The sequence below is a fragment of the Aspergillus puulaauensis genome, chromosome 1 (assembly GCF_016861865.1).
Source record: "Aspergillus puulaauensis MK2 DNA, chromosome 1, nearly complete sequence".
Classification (NCBI taxonomy): domain Eukaryota; kingdom Fungi; phylum Ascomycota; class Eurotiomycetes; order Eurotiales; family Aspergillaceae; genus Aspergillus; species Aspergillus puulaauensis.
Window position 1 is genome coordinate 2,507,506 of NC_054857.1, and position 14,194 is coordinate 2,521,699.

The following is a 14,194-nucleotide window of genomic DNA, read 5'->3' on the forward strand; positions in this document are numbered from 1 at the left end:
AATCAGCAACTGAACAAGAAGGTCCACGCGCTGAGTATAGTCATCATATTCCATATCTGAGGACTAAGAAGCACAGCAGCACCAGTCGGGGTAGCACTATCGTCCGTCCCAGAACCTGCGCCATCGGTTGCCCCAGGTCCTTCTGTTGAAGTTGAAGTAGTTGTTGCTGTAGAGGTGGACGTAGAAGTGGCCGTGGTCGTTGTACTTGTCTCCCTCGCAAGAGTAAACGACGCACTCAGATACCACGGCGCATCAGTACTAGGCAAACCCCCACGCGAAATATTATCCTCGTAAACAGCAATCCGGAATGGCAGTTCTTCATATAGAAGCCTGAAGGCGTCAAACGGTTTCGAGAGATTCCACACTACTCCTATTAGCAGGCCAGCTTATCCTAGTAATTTTGCTAAAGTCCATACGTACCGTAACTGGTGGATCCGCTGGATATATCTACATCGAGCTTGTCGCATTTTGTGTTTATCAACCATCCATCGCATGTCGTTGTGTTTGGGAGGAGCGGGTAGATGCCGCCGACGTTTCCGAATAGCTCGATGGCTAGAGGGCCTGCTTGAGGGGGTGGAGGGGTCCAGCGGACAGTGTACGGCTTGCCTACGGTGATGATTTCTCCGCTGGAGGGACAAAATGATGCCCGCGGTCGAGGGGGTTGCAGATGGTGCCGGGGTGATTGTCTCGGATGCTTGTTGGGCTAGAGCAGGTAGTGCGAAGAGAGCGAGGTAAGCGTAGATGAGATCCTTCATTGTGAGATATTGCGTGTCGTAGAGGCATTAAATTGAAATCAAAGCAGGCCTGGCTGCTCTTTATAGGGCAGCTCCTCGGGGCGTTTTCAGCCTTGTCAACGGCCAAGATATGAATACGGACGCCTTCTCTTGGATTGTCCGAATATGGCTTCATTTTTGACCGCCAAGACAACTTCTCATTGGGACTTCAAGGTTCACCTTGCAATGGCCTATTAGGCTTCTATGTGGAATCCCGTGTCTGTCTTGCCGTGCCTCGATGTCGAGCAGTCTAAGCCGGTAACCTAGTATATATGGTTCTCTGGCTTTCGAGATTATCTCTGGTCAGATAATGCTACAATTTCATATTATAAATCAATGCATAATTAGTACGGTCCATGCGATTGAGTACTTTGGATGATTAAATACTTATATGTCAATACCCTGTGAAGAGGGTCACAGCCCTAACTGATAGAAACGAAATCCCTCAACTCAGTATAAGAATCACACTCTCAATCCCTCAAAGTCAGCCCTAATCGACGAACAAATCTCCTCAACAAGCTGACCCTCTTCCTCAAGCGGCACCCCCAAAGCCCCAGCCTGCCACCCAACAGAACAAACCAAACTCCCCCCTTTCAAGCTCACAATATCAAACGCCAGCGGTGACCCCGTAGCATCCGCCGGTGTTGCAAAGATAACCTTGCTAATCCTGCTCCTCCCCTCTGCCCCTCCATCAAAGGCCAGTAAGTTGCTCACCCGGTACGAACAGTCCCTCCGCTCGCCCATCTTCTTCGCCGTCCACCCGCGAATACTCGGTGCATACCTCAGCAACCCAATAGCCTGGTCTTGAAGCCTGGTTGCGGACTCCGCTAGACTCTTCGTCATCAAACTTGCAGCTTCCCACGTCTCATCCGAGAATGTCGACTGCTTCTGCACCTCTCCATCAAATTGTATACGCGGATGGATATCATGGGTTCCATTAACATACAACCCCCACGTATACCCCGGCACACCAATCGAACCACGCATATCAATCGCGGTCCCAGAAACGAAATCCGTAATCCTGCCCTCTCCATCTCCATCCGGGATAACCCTACTCAGCGCACGCACAATCATCTGGTGCATTGTAGCCGTGAGTTTCGACCCCCGGGCTCTCGATACCCGCAGCGCATTCTGGACAAGCGGCTCCTCAATCTCAAGCAGGTGCAGTCTACTGCTTTCGCGGGTTTCCGGGTCGAAGAACATAGGCGGCCCTGTCCAGCTCCCGGGGTTTAGGGTGCTTGTTGATGCGCGCAGGCCGAGAAGGTCGTTTAGGAATTTGGGGAGGCATGCTGCGAGGAGTGGGGCGAGGAGGAAGGACCAGGAGATGGGGAGGCGGGAGGGGGTGTCGAATGGGGGTGGGAGGGTTGTTGTTGTTGTTGGTGATGTTACTATGAAAGATGGTTTCTCGTCCTTGGTGGGTGGATTGTTCCACGCGTTCAGGAATGAGCGGTGGAAGGCGAGGCCTGACATGCCGTCGCCCAGGGCGTGGGAGAAGGAGAAGGCGATGAAGCAACGGGCTGTTTTAGGGCTTTTTCCAGGGGCGAGTGGGAGGACGACGATGCGCCAGGGGGGGATATCGGCTGGCCAGGGACGGTCGAGGACTGGGAGGAGGAATCTCTCTATGGCTTTTGTCTCGGAGGCATTGTCTTGGCTGTCTTGCTTCCAGGCGTCGATATTGCCATGGCCGTTCTGCTTCCAGGCGTCGTGGTTGTTGTGGATGATTGAGATGTGGTTATTCAGGTCGATGCTCGACACTGCTTCGAAGAATGGCTTTTCGGTGTGTTTGTCTTTGATTGTCACGCCCAGGTATGGGTGTTCGAAGATGCAGTGTTTCAAGGGCTGAATGAAGCAGTCTGCGGAGCTGACGTCGCTATCTTGACCGGCGCATTCGTAGGTTGCGCCGATGACAAGGGCATTGTAGAACCCTAAGTCTTCGCGGCTAATTGTGCGGCGTTCATTGGGGCCTGCTCCCTGGTCAGTACCGTACCATGCAAACGACGAGCTACTAACTGGCAAATCTCATGAACATTTTGACGTGGGTTTACATGAGGCAGCAGGCGAGGCTGCCTATATAGCAATGGGATCAGGATCAGGATCCGGCCGATTGCAAAGGTGGATCTGATAGCTCCAGCCAGTCATGAAATACTTTGGTTGTGGTTCGGAGGAATCAGCATCCGATGCAGGGGGGCCGCAAGCATTTCCTATTTGGGACAAGTTGAAGCCGACGGGGCTGTGCTTTGTTCTTATACAGCTGAACCTGGGCGATTAACCACATGGATTTCTCCACTGAAGGTACAGAGAATAATGACCGGATTTAGGGTCAAAATAGCATCAAAGAGAATAGCTACAAAGGGTACCACAACTCGGTGGATCTATGTCAATATTTCTTTATTCGCTGTTTCTAACTTTTGTTTTATTATGGATTAGAATAGTCAACCCCTCGTTATTCACTATCAGACATACTGAAACTGCCGAGTGTCGAAGTGCCATCACTTTCGCATGTACTGTCTGCAACATCTGCAGTCGCAGACGTCAACTCGCGCGTGAAGAACCAAAGACGAATCTCAACATCCTCCTTGTCTTTCTTGGACCTCAACCTTATCCGGTTGCCAGGCGCCCACGGTAGATACACTTCAGGCATATCCTTCCCGGTAAAGGGGTCAAAAAACCGGTAATTGCCATCTTCTTTGCCCTCTATCGGCTCCACTTGGACAAAGATACGACCATGTTCAGTGGTCCCCGTCTTGACAACCTTGCCTACCCCGAGATAGAACTCCCGCCTGGGTGCAGTAGGTGGCAGATACCGTCCAGGGTATTCCTCGCCGAGCGCAGGAATACGCTCGATCCGGGGGAAATCACGCCAGCGGTTCCATGGAGGCCAGCCAGGCATACTACTGTCAGTTTCCTTCTCTTGGCTTGGGAGCTGTCCCTCGCCGGGGCGTGGACTGTCCGCAAAATTGGCCATCCGCTCGTTGGTGTAAAGTAACGCAAAGTCATACTCGCCGCCATGTTTGCCTGGTATAGGTTCGACATAGATATAGCTATTACAGCCCAGCGCAAAGGGATTCCACCCAAGAGCAACAATTTTCCCTTTGCCGACATACCACTGTCCATCAGGCGCAACATACGACCCAATTGCCTCATCTCCCAAATTGGGCATATATGAAATACCCAGATATCCAAATGAGGCGCGGACCTGTTCATCCGGGAGCCTCTCTGTTTCCTTCCTGGTCTTTTCGAATCCAGGATACGGACCACGGGGGAACGCCCACTCGGGCATATCATTCCTCCCTCTACAGCCAAAGAATTGGTAACAACCTTCAGTCTCACCAGGTATGGGCTCCACAATCGAGAGCCATGTCACGCCTGCTCGTTTAGGGAATACAGTCCTTCCAATCCCCTTATACGTCGTCCCATTAGCCATTTGATGTAATCCGGGGGAATGTTCACCAACTTCCGGGGCGCCATTAAAGACCGGCAGGCAACGGTCCTTCAATAGATACCAAATCCTACAATATTCAGGATTTAGGCTACCAGGCAGGCAATTCTTTGGCATACTCTCCCCAGTAGCGGGGTCAAAAAAGGCATATATGCCATCGTCTCTGTTGAACTTGGGCCTTACATGACAATAGATGTATCGACTATCATGGCAATCTCCCACCTCAGTGATTTTGCCGCACCCGTAATAGCGCTTTCCATCAGGTGCATAGTACCACCCAAAGCCCTCGCCATAAAGCATTGGGACAATGGCAGGGTCTCTGCGGTATGGGCCCACGCCTGCTCGCTTCTTGTCGGACATTCTGTATATCTTGCAGTTAACCGATATGATTGAAATAACCAGGAGACTCCCACGAATTTATACCACGACTTTTTGTATTTGCAAGACTTTTTCTATCTTTATTTTAGTTATCTATCTTTATTTATTTGATACCCATGCCATTGTCTCTTTCAAATTTAAAACAAAGGGCACCATGAACCTGGCCCTGGACGAAGATGTTCTATCACAATAAGTGGCTGTGAAACAACCAAAGGCCATTTCAAATATGATAAGACCTGAAACTCCGTCTGACGTCACTATCATCTCGCTAGCTAATGCGGATATCTCTAAGTTACTGCTGAAAGAATAGTCAAGGCACCTTCTCTGTTGTCATGACCTACAACCAGCTTGCCAGGTAAATGGTCATCATGGACTAAGAATTCTTAGTATGGTCTGAAGCACTCATGGTGAATCATCTGCTGCTCAAAACCAAGTATGGAGCTCAATACATTCTATCTTCTGGCCTATCTAGATCCCTTTGGTGTGAACGCCTGACAAGAAAATCAATCTTCACCCTCACTGCTTTCTTGCCTGCTGGGTATAGATCACCAGCGTAGTCTAACGCCCAGACATATCCTCTTCATCCTTCTTTTCCTTATCCTTTTTTTGCCCATCGCCCCCCTCGCCCTGTTTCTTTTTTGTGCTGAACCAGGGATAACTGTACAGGTAAAACTGCATGGTTCTCTCCAACATGGACACATCGTAATCCTCAGGTAATTGATATGGCGTCTTCTGTTGCTGTGTCTTCTCCTGTGCCTCCTCCTCAGGTGTCTGATATTCGCCTCGTATCCTCTTCATTTTTCGCAATTTGGTTCTTGATAGTCTCTTCTAGCTTCTCCTTCGTAACGTCACCAACTCCCGAATGAAACGTTTCGTTTCTGGCCTCGTACAGCTTCATAGCGAATTCAACAAACTCCAGGTCCAACGTTGCCCTGTGATTATCGATTTCCGTATTCACGTGGTGGATACATCTCCGTATATCTTCTTCGATAGACTTCTGGCCGTCGGAAAGCTGTTGCTCACGTTCTTCGGCGAGCGTTTCGATTACCTTTGCGGCTCGGGTTTGCAGGATTCCTATCCGGAGCTGTTTTGCCGCCAATCTGATACAGTCAAAGACCCTACCGGCGAAGTCTCCTATGACGGCCAGGAACTGATGGTGCCTCAACATTTGAATCAGTTTTATTACAGCACGAAGCTCATGGGGGTTCGGTTTGTGACAGTCGCAACGTTCTTGTGAAACGTCAATCCTTTTCACCATCTCGGCTATGGCAGCCATATCGGATAACGTGAGGCTGACACGGAGCTCATCGAGGCTAGGATGAAGCTCATCGGGGCTGGATTTGCGATACTTTTTACTGTCTTGGGAAACGTCAATTCTTTTCACCATCTCAGCTATAGTAGCCATATAGGATAGCGTAGGGCTGGAAGAGGGGGAATCCTTATGGGGCACGCTGTTGTTGCTTTCATCACAGGAGCTGGAAGAGGTGGTACCCTCAATAGATGTCCGGGGCTTATTGTCGTCGGTAGGGTGGTGTAAATCAGAATGTTGGCTGGCCATGTTCTCGTCGTCATTCTCAGAGAGGGTGGACCGGTCAGAATGGCCAAAAGTGCTGTCCGAGCTGCGGGAAGGAGGGATGTTCGGTTGAAAGGGCGCGTCACTGCGGGTGTTGGATATAAGAGAATATGAGATCTGGGAGCTTGGAGTTTCCGGAGGCTCAGCTGATGTCAGTTTCGGGGATATGGGGGCTTCGGAGAGGTTATCCCTTCGGGCTTGCGGTTCTTCGTGAGGTTGCGTCTTAGCCATCTTGAATGTCAAATATGACTGATGATAAGACACAGTTGAGGAAAAAGGACAGAATAGAATCCGTGGACGCTTTTATGTCTATCCATACAAAGAAACACCTATTCGCTTACCGTTTGCCCCCTCTCCCTATACTTTAAGGTGCCGTATCGGTATACTTCACGTTGTGTCTAGATATGATAAAGAAGGCCGTGTGGAGGGGCAACAAGCGGCCTTCTCAGATAACCCACTATTTCTCTTCTGCGACCATAATCCAAGATATGTCTCGATATTACTTGGAAATTGTAATATAAGGTCGTCCAAATTTTGAGAGTGCGACTACACCTGTAGTACTTGAGAGGCGGCGGAAATCAAGCCCTAACTCACCCACCAAAAGGTGGCCAGTACGAAGATTCTCATCTCAGCATTATGCCTCAGATATTTCCGCGTGTAGTGCAGCATCACTAAAGGCTGGGTCATCATTACAAATACAAGAAAGAAAGAAACACTGGTTTACATGTACTGGAGTACTTCAAACTAATATTAGCTGGCCCCAACCAGCCTTTAAAAGCCGTATGCGAAGTTGGACGTCCAGAATCTGCTAAAGTGGGTGGTTCCTGCGCTTGGCTATATCACCATAATCCTGACTGGGAGTTAATGCCTCGCTGGGTATTCAACGTGTTAAACTCTGCTTGATAGGTGACTTCGGGTTGAAACTGCGTTGTCTAGTTACGAGCACTCTCCGTCTCTGTATCTACATTCTCGCGATATTTGTAGCTCTCTAAGCGCAAAATACCAACTCCTCAGACACCAAGGCACGTTTTCCACAGTTTTCAACGTCTCCCAACTGTACTTGTCTGTATTTTTGATCTTGGGAATTACGCATTCGTGTTTGTTGCTAAGTGAGACATGTCCCCTTTTTCATCTTCCGTTCTAAGCCACCAATAATAATTCCAAACAGAACTTTTTCCACATTTCAACCTGAATTTTACGTATTTCGTTTAGTTCTATTCTTTCTCTTTCTGTATTACTCATTTAAATCCAGCATGCAATGGTCAGTAACGGAAGACGAAGTATAGAATGGAATCCTTGGCATCCGGGCCGCTCCGCTGTTGCGTTATTACCCCTGAATAACCTCCTGATTGCCTTGGAGGAAACACCCTACCCATGGTTATTGAAACATGAACATCATGGAGATTCAAACTGGGCAGGTCTTCCGTGCTCTGCTGAAGTTAATCCGCGTTTGTGTCTTTTCGTTGGTACTTATCTTCCAGGCATTGCTAGCTGTGTATGCAGGAACGTATCTGTAGTCTCTTAAGCCCCTATCAATGATAGTATACTCAGAATCCGTCACCTGCTTACCCTGTCGCTACCTAGGGGTCAATTCCTTTTTACTTAACTAATTGTCTAGTGCTCCACATTGTCCTCTGTGGTTGAATATGCTCTGCTCTCTTCTTTCTTGGAACTAGATGTTCCTAATCTCCAGTCCCTGATCAGCCTCTACTTGCTGACGAGTGCACTCTCCATTAGCCATCAGATATACGATAGCATATCTGTCTGGAAATAAATCAGGTTTACCTTCAGGGCTCAAGCGAAAAGGACGTCCCATGATAATTCTGCTTTCCAGCCAATGACGGCGAGTCTTTGTATCACAACTGGAAGTGCCATACTTAGGCCGGGATAGTTTGGACCAGTTAGCCGCTTATTTGCGGCAAAGTGGCTGAGGCGTATCCGACATATCGAATCTTTAAGGGCTTTGTTGGTTCTACGCCTCTACACCACGCTTTGTTGTTTTATTGTATGGACGGATTCTATGGTTTTGTAAATTTGTACCTTCCGTGTTTTTTACGGTATCCTGTTGTTAGATTTTGAAGTGCTGGCGCAAGGTTTCTGGTATTTTTGCATTACAGGGCATTAAGGGGCTCATTGTAGGTTAAGTTTTATTTTCTTTGTTAGTAGACAAGTATCTGAACAGGCTTGACAATGATCAAGGCAACAGGAAATAAGGGAATAAGGCATGAAACAATATGTCATAGACCGAGGGAACGAAATAAGGATCAAATATAAAGAGGGGATATTGAAAGGACAATACATAGTGGCAGGGGAATGACCAACCAAATGCAATGCACAAATACATAAAGACAAGAAATAAGTAGATAATGGAATCAGGTAATGATTAAAACCAAGCTAAGAGGTCAGAGAATAGAATTGGACATGGGATAGAAGTGTGAATAAAACAATAATAAGCAGCCTACCACCTTGATACTAGACACTATATGATTCTCCCAAAACTACACTGACTCACCAGCACCAGCGGGTGCTTGCTCATCAGCAGATCCTTGCTCCTGTTCTTCACTCTGTTCTCCTTCTCCATTCAACATTTTCACACCCTCGTTAGTCTCCCAGGGAAGGTGGTTTAATACGAACTCCGCTTCATGAGAATTAAGAACACAGTTCTCATCCTCGGTTTGGGCGTGGTATAGCTTCTTGGTCACCTGTAACAAGAGAATGGAGTAGTCCATCTTGTCCACGAACAAGGAGCGAGCAATGGGCGACGCACTCATAACTGCTGTAGCTGTGGATGCAAATGTATAAAGCTTCTTTTAGTAGTGAGCAATTGGTGGAAATGGGTGACGATAGCTGACTCCAACTGGTGAGGGAAGAGGCGGTTTTATGTCCATGCTGGACAAAGAATTCCCGGAGGGTTTTGGTTTGGATCGTTCTTTTCGCCTTGGGACAATCGCTCCAGCTGTCTTTGCGACCAACAAAGCTCACTTGTGTAGGGATTATAATTACGATTCCTAGTCTCTTTTATCCGCAATTGGCTAACCAGAGCTTGCTCGCTTGTTGAATCAACTTACAGGGAGTGTCTGTAAATCAGTTTCGGACTTGAGGTCCATTTGTCTGACCTGATTGACAAGGCATTCGTGAGAAAGCAGGCTCTAGGATCAGCACCAGGATTGGCATGAAGTATTCACTCCAAAGCGGGGAAGTCAAGTTGATGATTTCTTCCGGGCCGGTAAATCGCATCTTTGCACCTAGCCGGGCCTGTTGTGCATGGTGCAATGCTCCATAATGATGTGCCTCCAACAACATTACTGCGTCATTTGTCAATCCCCACGAGAATGCGGGGAATGGAGATCACCGTTTTCGTCTGTCCTGTAAACACCAGCCGATGCTTAGTAGCCTTACAGAGTAGAGCAATCAAGTGGTGGTCAGACCAGTCGAAGGAAGTCGAGCTACTATTCCCTGGTCATTGTCACACAAAGACCATTGAAATCTCCTTCTTTCAACGACCAAAACCTAGCCGGAAGTAACTCGGCAGTGATTGCAAGAGAATGGGCAGATGCAGTGGCGACGCGTGAATTTCCGTATTGGGGGGCCAAGAGATGCAGACCCCGCGGATTGGAAATTGGATGCAAATTCGACGGCATTTGAGGGACTGCATCAGTCGCGTCATTTTTCGTTTTCGATGACTCCGGTGGCCCGAGATGTGAATGTGAATGTGAAGATAAGATGACTTCCCGAGCGGCATTCAACCCATCTACCACCACCAATCGGTGTCCACTGTATATCATCCATCCTCTATCAACAATCGCGCGCTCGTGTTCGGAAGCCACAGACAATGCCTATCTTATCGATCCTTCAATGCTCGTGAGGGATGGGCTGTCAGCGACTCGGACTTCCCTCGGGAAAATCAGTCGATCGTGGCGTCACAGCGTCCAACATCGGAACCGCCAGCCAATATCCGGCCAGCAAGCGCACAATCCACCCCACTACTGCAGCGCTGTGAAACCCGCGGGGTTCTGGCACCAGTCAAAAGCTCAGAACATTGGAGATGAACCATGACCGACTCGGTCTAGACTGAGGAATCGCCTTCCCGAAGCAGGCAAGTCGGGAGAAGTAGGAGCTTGCCACGGGATAAGGAAAGAACCGGATGATATCACCGCTGTCAGGAACAGAGTCCTCCGCATTCTCCGGACTATAAAGACCCTCGTGCCTCGTTACTCAATACCGTTACAGTCAATCACCAAACTCAGAAACTCTACCCTTTATCATGTCTACTGCCACTCTTCCCGTTCTCACCAAGACCCCTTTCTCTCAATGTATGTTCCCTTCTATCTCTATACTCTTGACATACTAACTTCCCCAGCACGCACCATGTCCAACCGCCAGTACGGAACCGTCAAGTGGTACAACGACCAGCAGGGCTTCGGCTTCATCACCTCAGATTTCGGCGGCGAGCTCATCCTGCGCCATCAGTCAATAGCCGACGCCGACTCCTCGCTCAAGGAGGGCATGAAGGTCTCCTACGAGGCCATCCAGGGCCCCATCCTCCTCATGGCCGACCATGTCCAGCTGGAGGAGTAAAGAAAAAGAAAACGAAATACAAGTTACGAACCGAACCGACTGAGCGAATGACTTTATATAACGATTTTTGATACCACTCTTACTCTACTTCTACCGCTCTACTTTACTACAATCAGAAGAACTACAGTATTCTTCAAATTCTTTTCTTTTTTAATCTTGTAGACTTTTAGCTTATCTCGATAATTTCTCGGGCGTAGCACGATAAGATAACTATAAGATAATCGTATCTACAGCACCAAGACCCCCACCGCAAGCGCCCCAATGAGCGCCACTGTCCCTCGAACTGCCAACTTTTCTGCTGCATCAGTCGGGCTCGGACTCGGCACAGTCGAAGAGCCCGTCTCATTCTCTTCAGGTCCAGAAGTACCCGTCGAACTTGGGTTCGAACTCGAAGTCTTCGCCGTCCCAGAAGCCCACGGCGTCGTCGGCTTCGAATCCTACCGGTAATTCATTAGAGCCTTTATACCAGAATGGGACCTGGTTCTTAGAAGTAACGGATATACGTACCACAATATCACAGCAATCCTCTCCCGCGCAAACATGCCCATCCTCGCAGCACGTCGTCTCCGTTGCATCGTAGCATTGGTTTGCTGGGAATTCCCCAGAGCACCAGTGGATGTCCTTTCCGCCTTGCGAGCAGCACTCCTCGCCTGTCATGGTTGCGTCGCAGAAGAGGGCATCTGAGTTGTCATCATCATCATCATCATCATCGTCGTCGTCGGAAGAGGAGGAGGTTGAGACGACCCCGTCTTTGCCTGCTTTGCCGGCGCCCTGTAGACGTATTCTGTTAACACTACTGACCTACGTAGTATCATATACAATAAACCGTAACCGTATGGATAGGGTAAGTAGAGCAGACATACATCCTCGCAACACGAATCATCACGCCCGACACACATCCCCCCGCCCTTACAGCACTGCTCGCCATCATCCGGGTTGAAGCACCCCGCATCGTCGCAGAGGACATAGCCCAGCCCGAAGCACTCGCTGCAGGTATCGCTCGCCGTGCACTCGCTGAAGTTGTCGAAGAGGCGGCGCGGGACCAGTTCGCCTGTATATCCCGCCTCGGTTGGGAATCCGGGGATGAGTCTGTGGGATTGTGCTGAGATTAAAGCGCCGAATAGCAGCAGAGATAGGGTTATGTGTGGCATTTGGAGATGTCCAGGCTATATAGATTAGTTTTAGAGAGAGGGCGGGAGGAGATCAATAACACAAGCGCGAAGCTTTATTTTTTTTATTTTTACCGGGAGCACTCCATCTATTAAGAAAAAGCCAGTCTCCAGAAACAGAAGCAGAAGCACATGCCCATTTACCGGTCCTCGCTCAGCGCACGAGGACAAGACCAGGTGAAGAGGCTGAACTCAATACGAGGTCCTGCATGAAAGGCCCGAAATGCACCAATGGGGACTCGAGCATAGATGAGTTTATCAACGCTTGCCTGGACTATAAACCAGAGGACGAGTAGAATTGCAGAATAAGACGGCAAGTGTTTGATTAGCTCTCGTATTCATCTTTAGCGGGCCAGTCGAGTTGTCGGGCTTGTTCCTGGGGTTGGACGAATGCACGGACTCGATATTCGAGGCAGCGGTGGAATGGGGAAGAATGCTGGGTTTCAGTGGGTTATTCCCAAGCAAACGTAATATCAAACATTTCACTGCATTGGCCTGGGAGAAGAAGAGAGGTCCAAATGTATCTTATTCTTCAGCCATGTTGTTGGTGCCTTGATGCCTTAACGCCTTAATTTCCAGGCATCAGCAGTGGCAACCCGTGATCTCAAATTTCCCAATCTGGAATCCCTCAAACGGCCAGACCAACGCCCGCGACGACCTCGCTCTCACCAAACAACACCTCACATCCAGTCCCTCCATCGCATAATTCAAAATGGGTGGCGATCTAAACTTGAAGAAGTAAGCACTCCAAGTCTCCCCTTATCCTTACAAACCCAACCCATCAACCCCAACCCATAAAACCCGCTAACCAACCCCCTCACAGATCATGGCACCCGTCGCTCCTCCGAAACCAAGAGCGGGTATGGTCCGAAGAAAAACGCGCCCTGGACGAACGCAAAAAAGTCGACCAGCTGCGCCGCGAGCGCGACGAGGAGCGCCAAATCCAAGAACTGCAGCGGCTGCAGGAAACCGCGGGCGGGTCGCGCCAGCACAACCGCGTCGACTGGATGTACCAGGAGCCGTCGGGCGCGTCGGGCCATGTCGCGGAGGAGATGGAGGGGTATTTACTGGGGAAGCGCCGCATTGATGGCATTTTGCTGAAGAATGACGAGAGTAAGAAGTTGGGGAAGGGGGCCGGGGTTGAAGTTGGCGGTGGTGCTGGCGCTGCGGCCCTTCCGCCTGTTGTGCATAATACGCGCGATACGATGGTTAAGGTTATGGCGGATCCGTTGTTGGAGATTAAGAAGAGGGAGCAGGCGGCGTATGAGACTATGGTTAAGGAGTCTGTGAGGAAGCGGGAGAGGGAGGAGGGGAGGGAGCGGAATAGAGATCGGGATCGGGATCGCGAGCGCAGTCATCGCCGCAGACGGGATAGCGGTGATGATTCACATTCGCATCGGCATAGTCACAGCCACCGGCATCGACGCCGCTCAAGGTCGAGGTCGAGGTCTCCTCGTGAAGACCGGGATGATCGCCGCCGCAGAGACGACCGGAGGAGCCATCGGGATCGCGACGGCGATAGAGAAGACAGAGGGGATAAGGTCTACCATTCGAGTAGCCGGCGGGACCGTGACGAGCGGTACGATCGATCCGCGCGCAGGTCTGCCTCTCCTCGGTCAGACCGCCGCCGAGACGACCGGAGAGACCGTGACCGTGACCGTGACCAGGACTCTCGCAGGGATAGATATGGCCGGAACGGCGATCGAAGAGATAACCGCGGCCCGCGAGACTCGGACTCATTCGGCCGGAATCGAGACCGGGCGCCGAACCATAGAGATGGGCCCCGTCCAGCTGCAGACCAGCACGCCCAGGACCTGGAGGAGCAGCGCAAGCGCAGACTCGCTGAGATGCAGTCGAACGCGCAGGATATGGAACAGACCCGCCGGCAGCGCGTCACCGAAGTCACGGAGATTGAAGAGAAACAGAGGGAGGAAGATGACAAGAAGCGGACAGACCGGGGTCAGTTCATGTCTGGCCTTCATCGGCAGCTCCAAGAGGATAGTTTGGATGAGCGTATTCGCCGGAGTCGTGGTGGGCTGGCGAAAGTCGGTGATGACGAGTGATTGCCCATGACTGTTAACTTATTATATTCCCACCTGTATTATTTTTCTTCCTAAAGCCCGGCTAGACTGAGATACCTTTGGCTTATGATCATTTATGTCTGCATCTACATAATATATCGGACCACATATTTACTTACGAAAGTAGGAATGCCATGATGGATCCATCAATGGATTCAATGCTACTCAGAGGTAAACTAATAGCCCCTAGTCTAAAGCCAACA

General features: G+C 49.9%; 9 protein-coding genes across 9 annotated transcripts; 2 read left to right on the plus strand and 7 right to left on the minus strand.

Moving 5' to 3' along the window:
* Nucleotides 1-2: 2 nt before the first annotated feature.
* APUU_10978A (uncharacterized protein) lies at nucleotides 3-755 on the minus strand (the record flags this gene model as incomplete). The annotated part of the gene is made up of 3 exons (XM_041706795.1): nucleotides 3-364; nucleotides 421-552; nucleotides 611-755. The coding sequence occupies 3 exons, from the start codon at nucleotides 753-755 to the stop codon at nucleotides 3-5; spliced, it is 639 nt and encodes a 212-aa protein (XP_041550344.1).
* A 480-nt stretch (nucleotides 756-1,235) lies between these two features.
* APUU_10979A (uncharacterized protein) lies at nucleotides 1,236-2,802 on the minus strand (the record flags this gene model as incomplete). Its single annotated transcript, XM_041706806.1, has 2 exons — nucleotides 1,236-2,737; nucleotides 2,784-2,802. 2 exons carry the CDS (start codon nucleotides 2,800-2,802, stop codon nucleotides 1,236-1,238), a joined length of 1,521 nt encoding a protein of 506 aa, XP_041550345.1.
* Nucleotides 2,803-3,216: 414 nt separating this feature from the next.
* Nucleotides 3,217-4,572, minus strand: APUU_10980A (uncharacterized protein; the record flags this gene model as incomplete). The annotated part of the gene is made up of 1 exon (XM_041706818.1): nucleotides 3,217-4,572. The coding sequence occupies one exon, from the start codon at nucleotides 4,570-4,572 to the stop codon at nucleotides 3,217-3,219; it is 1,356 nt and encodes a 451-aa protein (XP_041550346.1).
* Nucleotides 4,573-5,353: 781 nt separating this feature from the next.
* On the minus strand, nucleotides 5,354-6,394 carry APUU_10981A (uncharacterized protein; the record flags this gene model as incomplete). Its single annotated transcript, XM_041706829.1, has 1 exon — nucleotides 5,354-6,394. One exon carries the CDS (start codon nucleotides 6,392-6,394, stop codon nucleotides 5,354-5,356), a length of 1,041 nt encoding a protein of 346 aa, XP_041550347.1.
* Nucleotides 6,395-8,661: 2,267 nt separating this feature from the next.
* On the minus strand, nucleotides 8,662-8,934 carry APUU_10982A (uncharacterized protein; the record flags this gene model as incomplete). The annotated part of the gene is made up of 1 exon (XM_041706840.1): nucleotides 8,662-8,934. One exon carries the CDS (start codon nucleotides 8,932-8,934, stop codon nucleotides 8,662-8,664), a length of 273 nt encoding a protein of 90 aa, XP_041550348.1.
* A 678-nt stretch (nucleotides 8,935-9,612) lies between these two features.
* Nucleotides 9,613-9,948, minus strand: APUU_10983A (uncharacterized protein; the record flags this gene model as incomplete). The annotated part of the gene is made up of 1 exon (XM_041706851.1): nucleotides 9,613-9,948. One exon carries the CDS (start codon nucleotides 9,946-9,948, stop codon nucleotides 9,613-9,615), a length of 336 nt encoding a protein of 111 aa, XP_041550349.1.
* Nucleotides 9,949-10,427: 479 nt separating this feature from the next.
* APUU_10984S (cold-shock protein) lies at nucleotides 10,428-10,741 on the plus strand (the record flags this gene model as incomplete). The annotated part of the gene is made up of 2 exons (XM_041706862.1): nucleotides 10,428-10,476; nucleotides 10,524-10,741. The coding sequence occupies 2 exons, from the start codon at nucleotides 10,428-10,430 to the stop codon at nucleotides 10,739-10,741; spliced, it is 267 nt and encodes an 88-aa protein (XP_041550350.1).
* A 351-nt stretch (nucleotides 10,742-11,092) lies between these two features.
* Nucleotides 11,093-11,892, minus strand: APUU_10985A (uncharacterized protein; the record flags this gene model as incomplete). Its single annotated transcript, XM_041706873.1, has 3 exons — nucleotides 11,093-11,218; nucleotides 11,249-11,512; nucleotides 11,605-11,892. The coding sequence occupies 3 exons, from the start codon at nucleotides 11,890-11,892 to the stop codon at nucleotides 11,093-11,095; spliced, it is 678 nt and encodes a 225-aa protein (XP_041550351.1).
* A 730-nt stretch (nucleotides 11,893-12,622) lies between these two features.
* Nucleotides 12,623-13,973, plus strand: cwc25 (U2-type spliceosomal complex subunit CWC25; the record flags this gene model as incomplete). The annotated part of the gene is made up of 2 exons (XM_041706884.1): nucleotides 12,623-12,648; nucleotides 12,734-13,973. 2 exons carry the CDS (start codon nucleotides 12,623-12,625, stop codon nucleotides 13,971-13,973), a joined length of 1,266 nt encoding a protein of 421 aa, XP_041550352.1.
* Nucleotides 13,974-14,194: the final 221 nt, after the last annotated feature.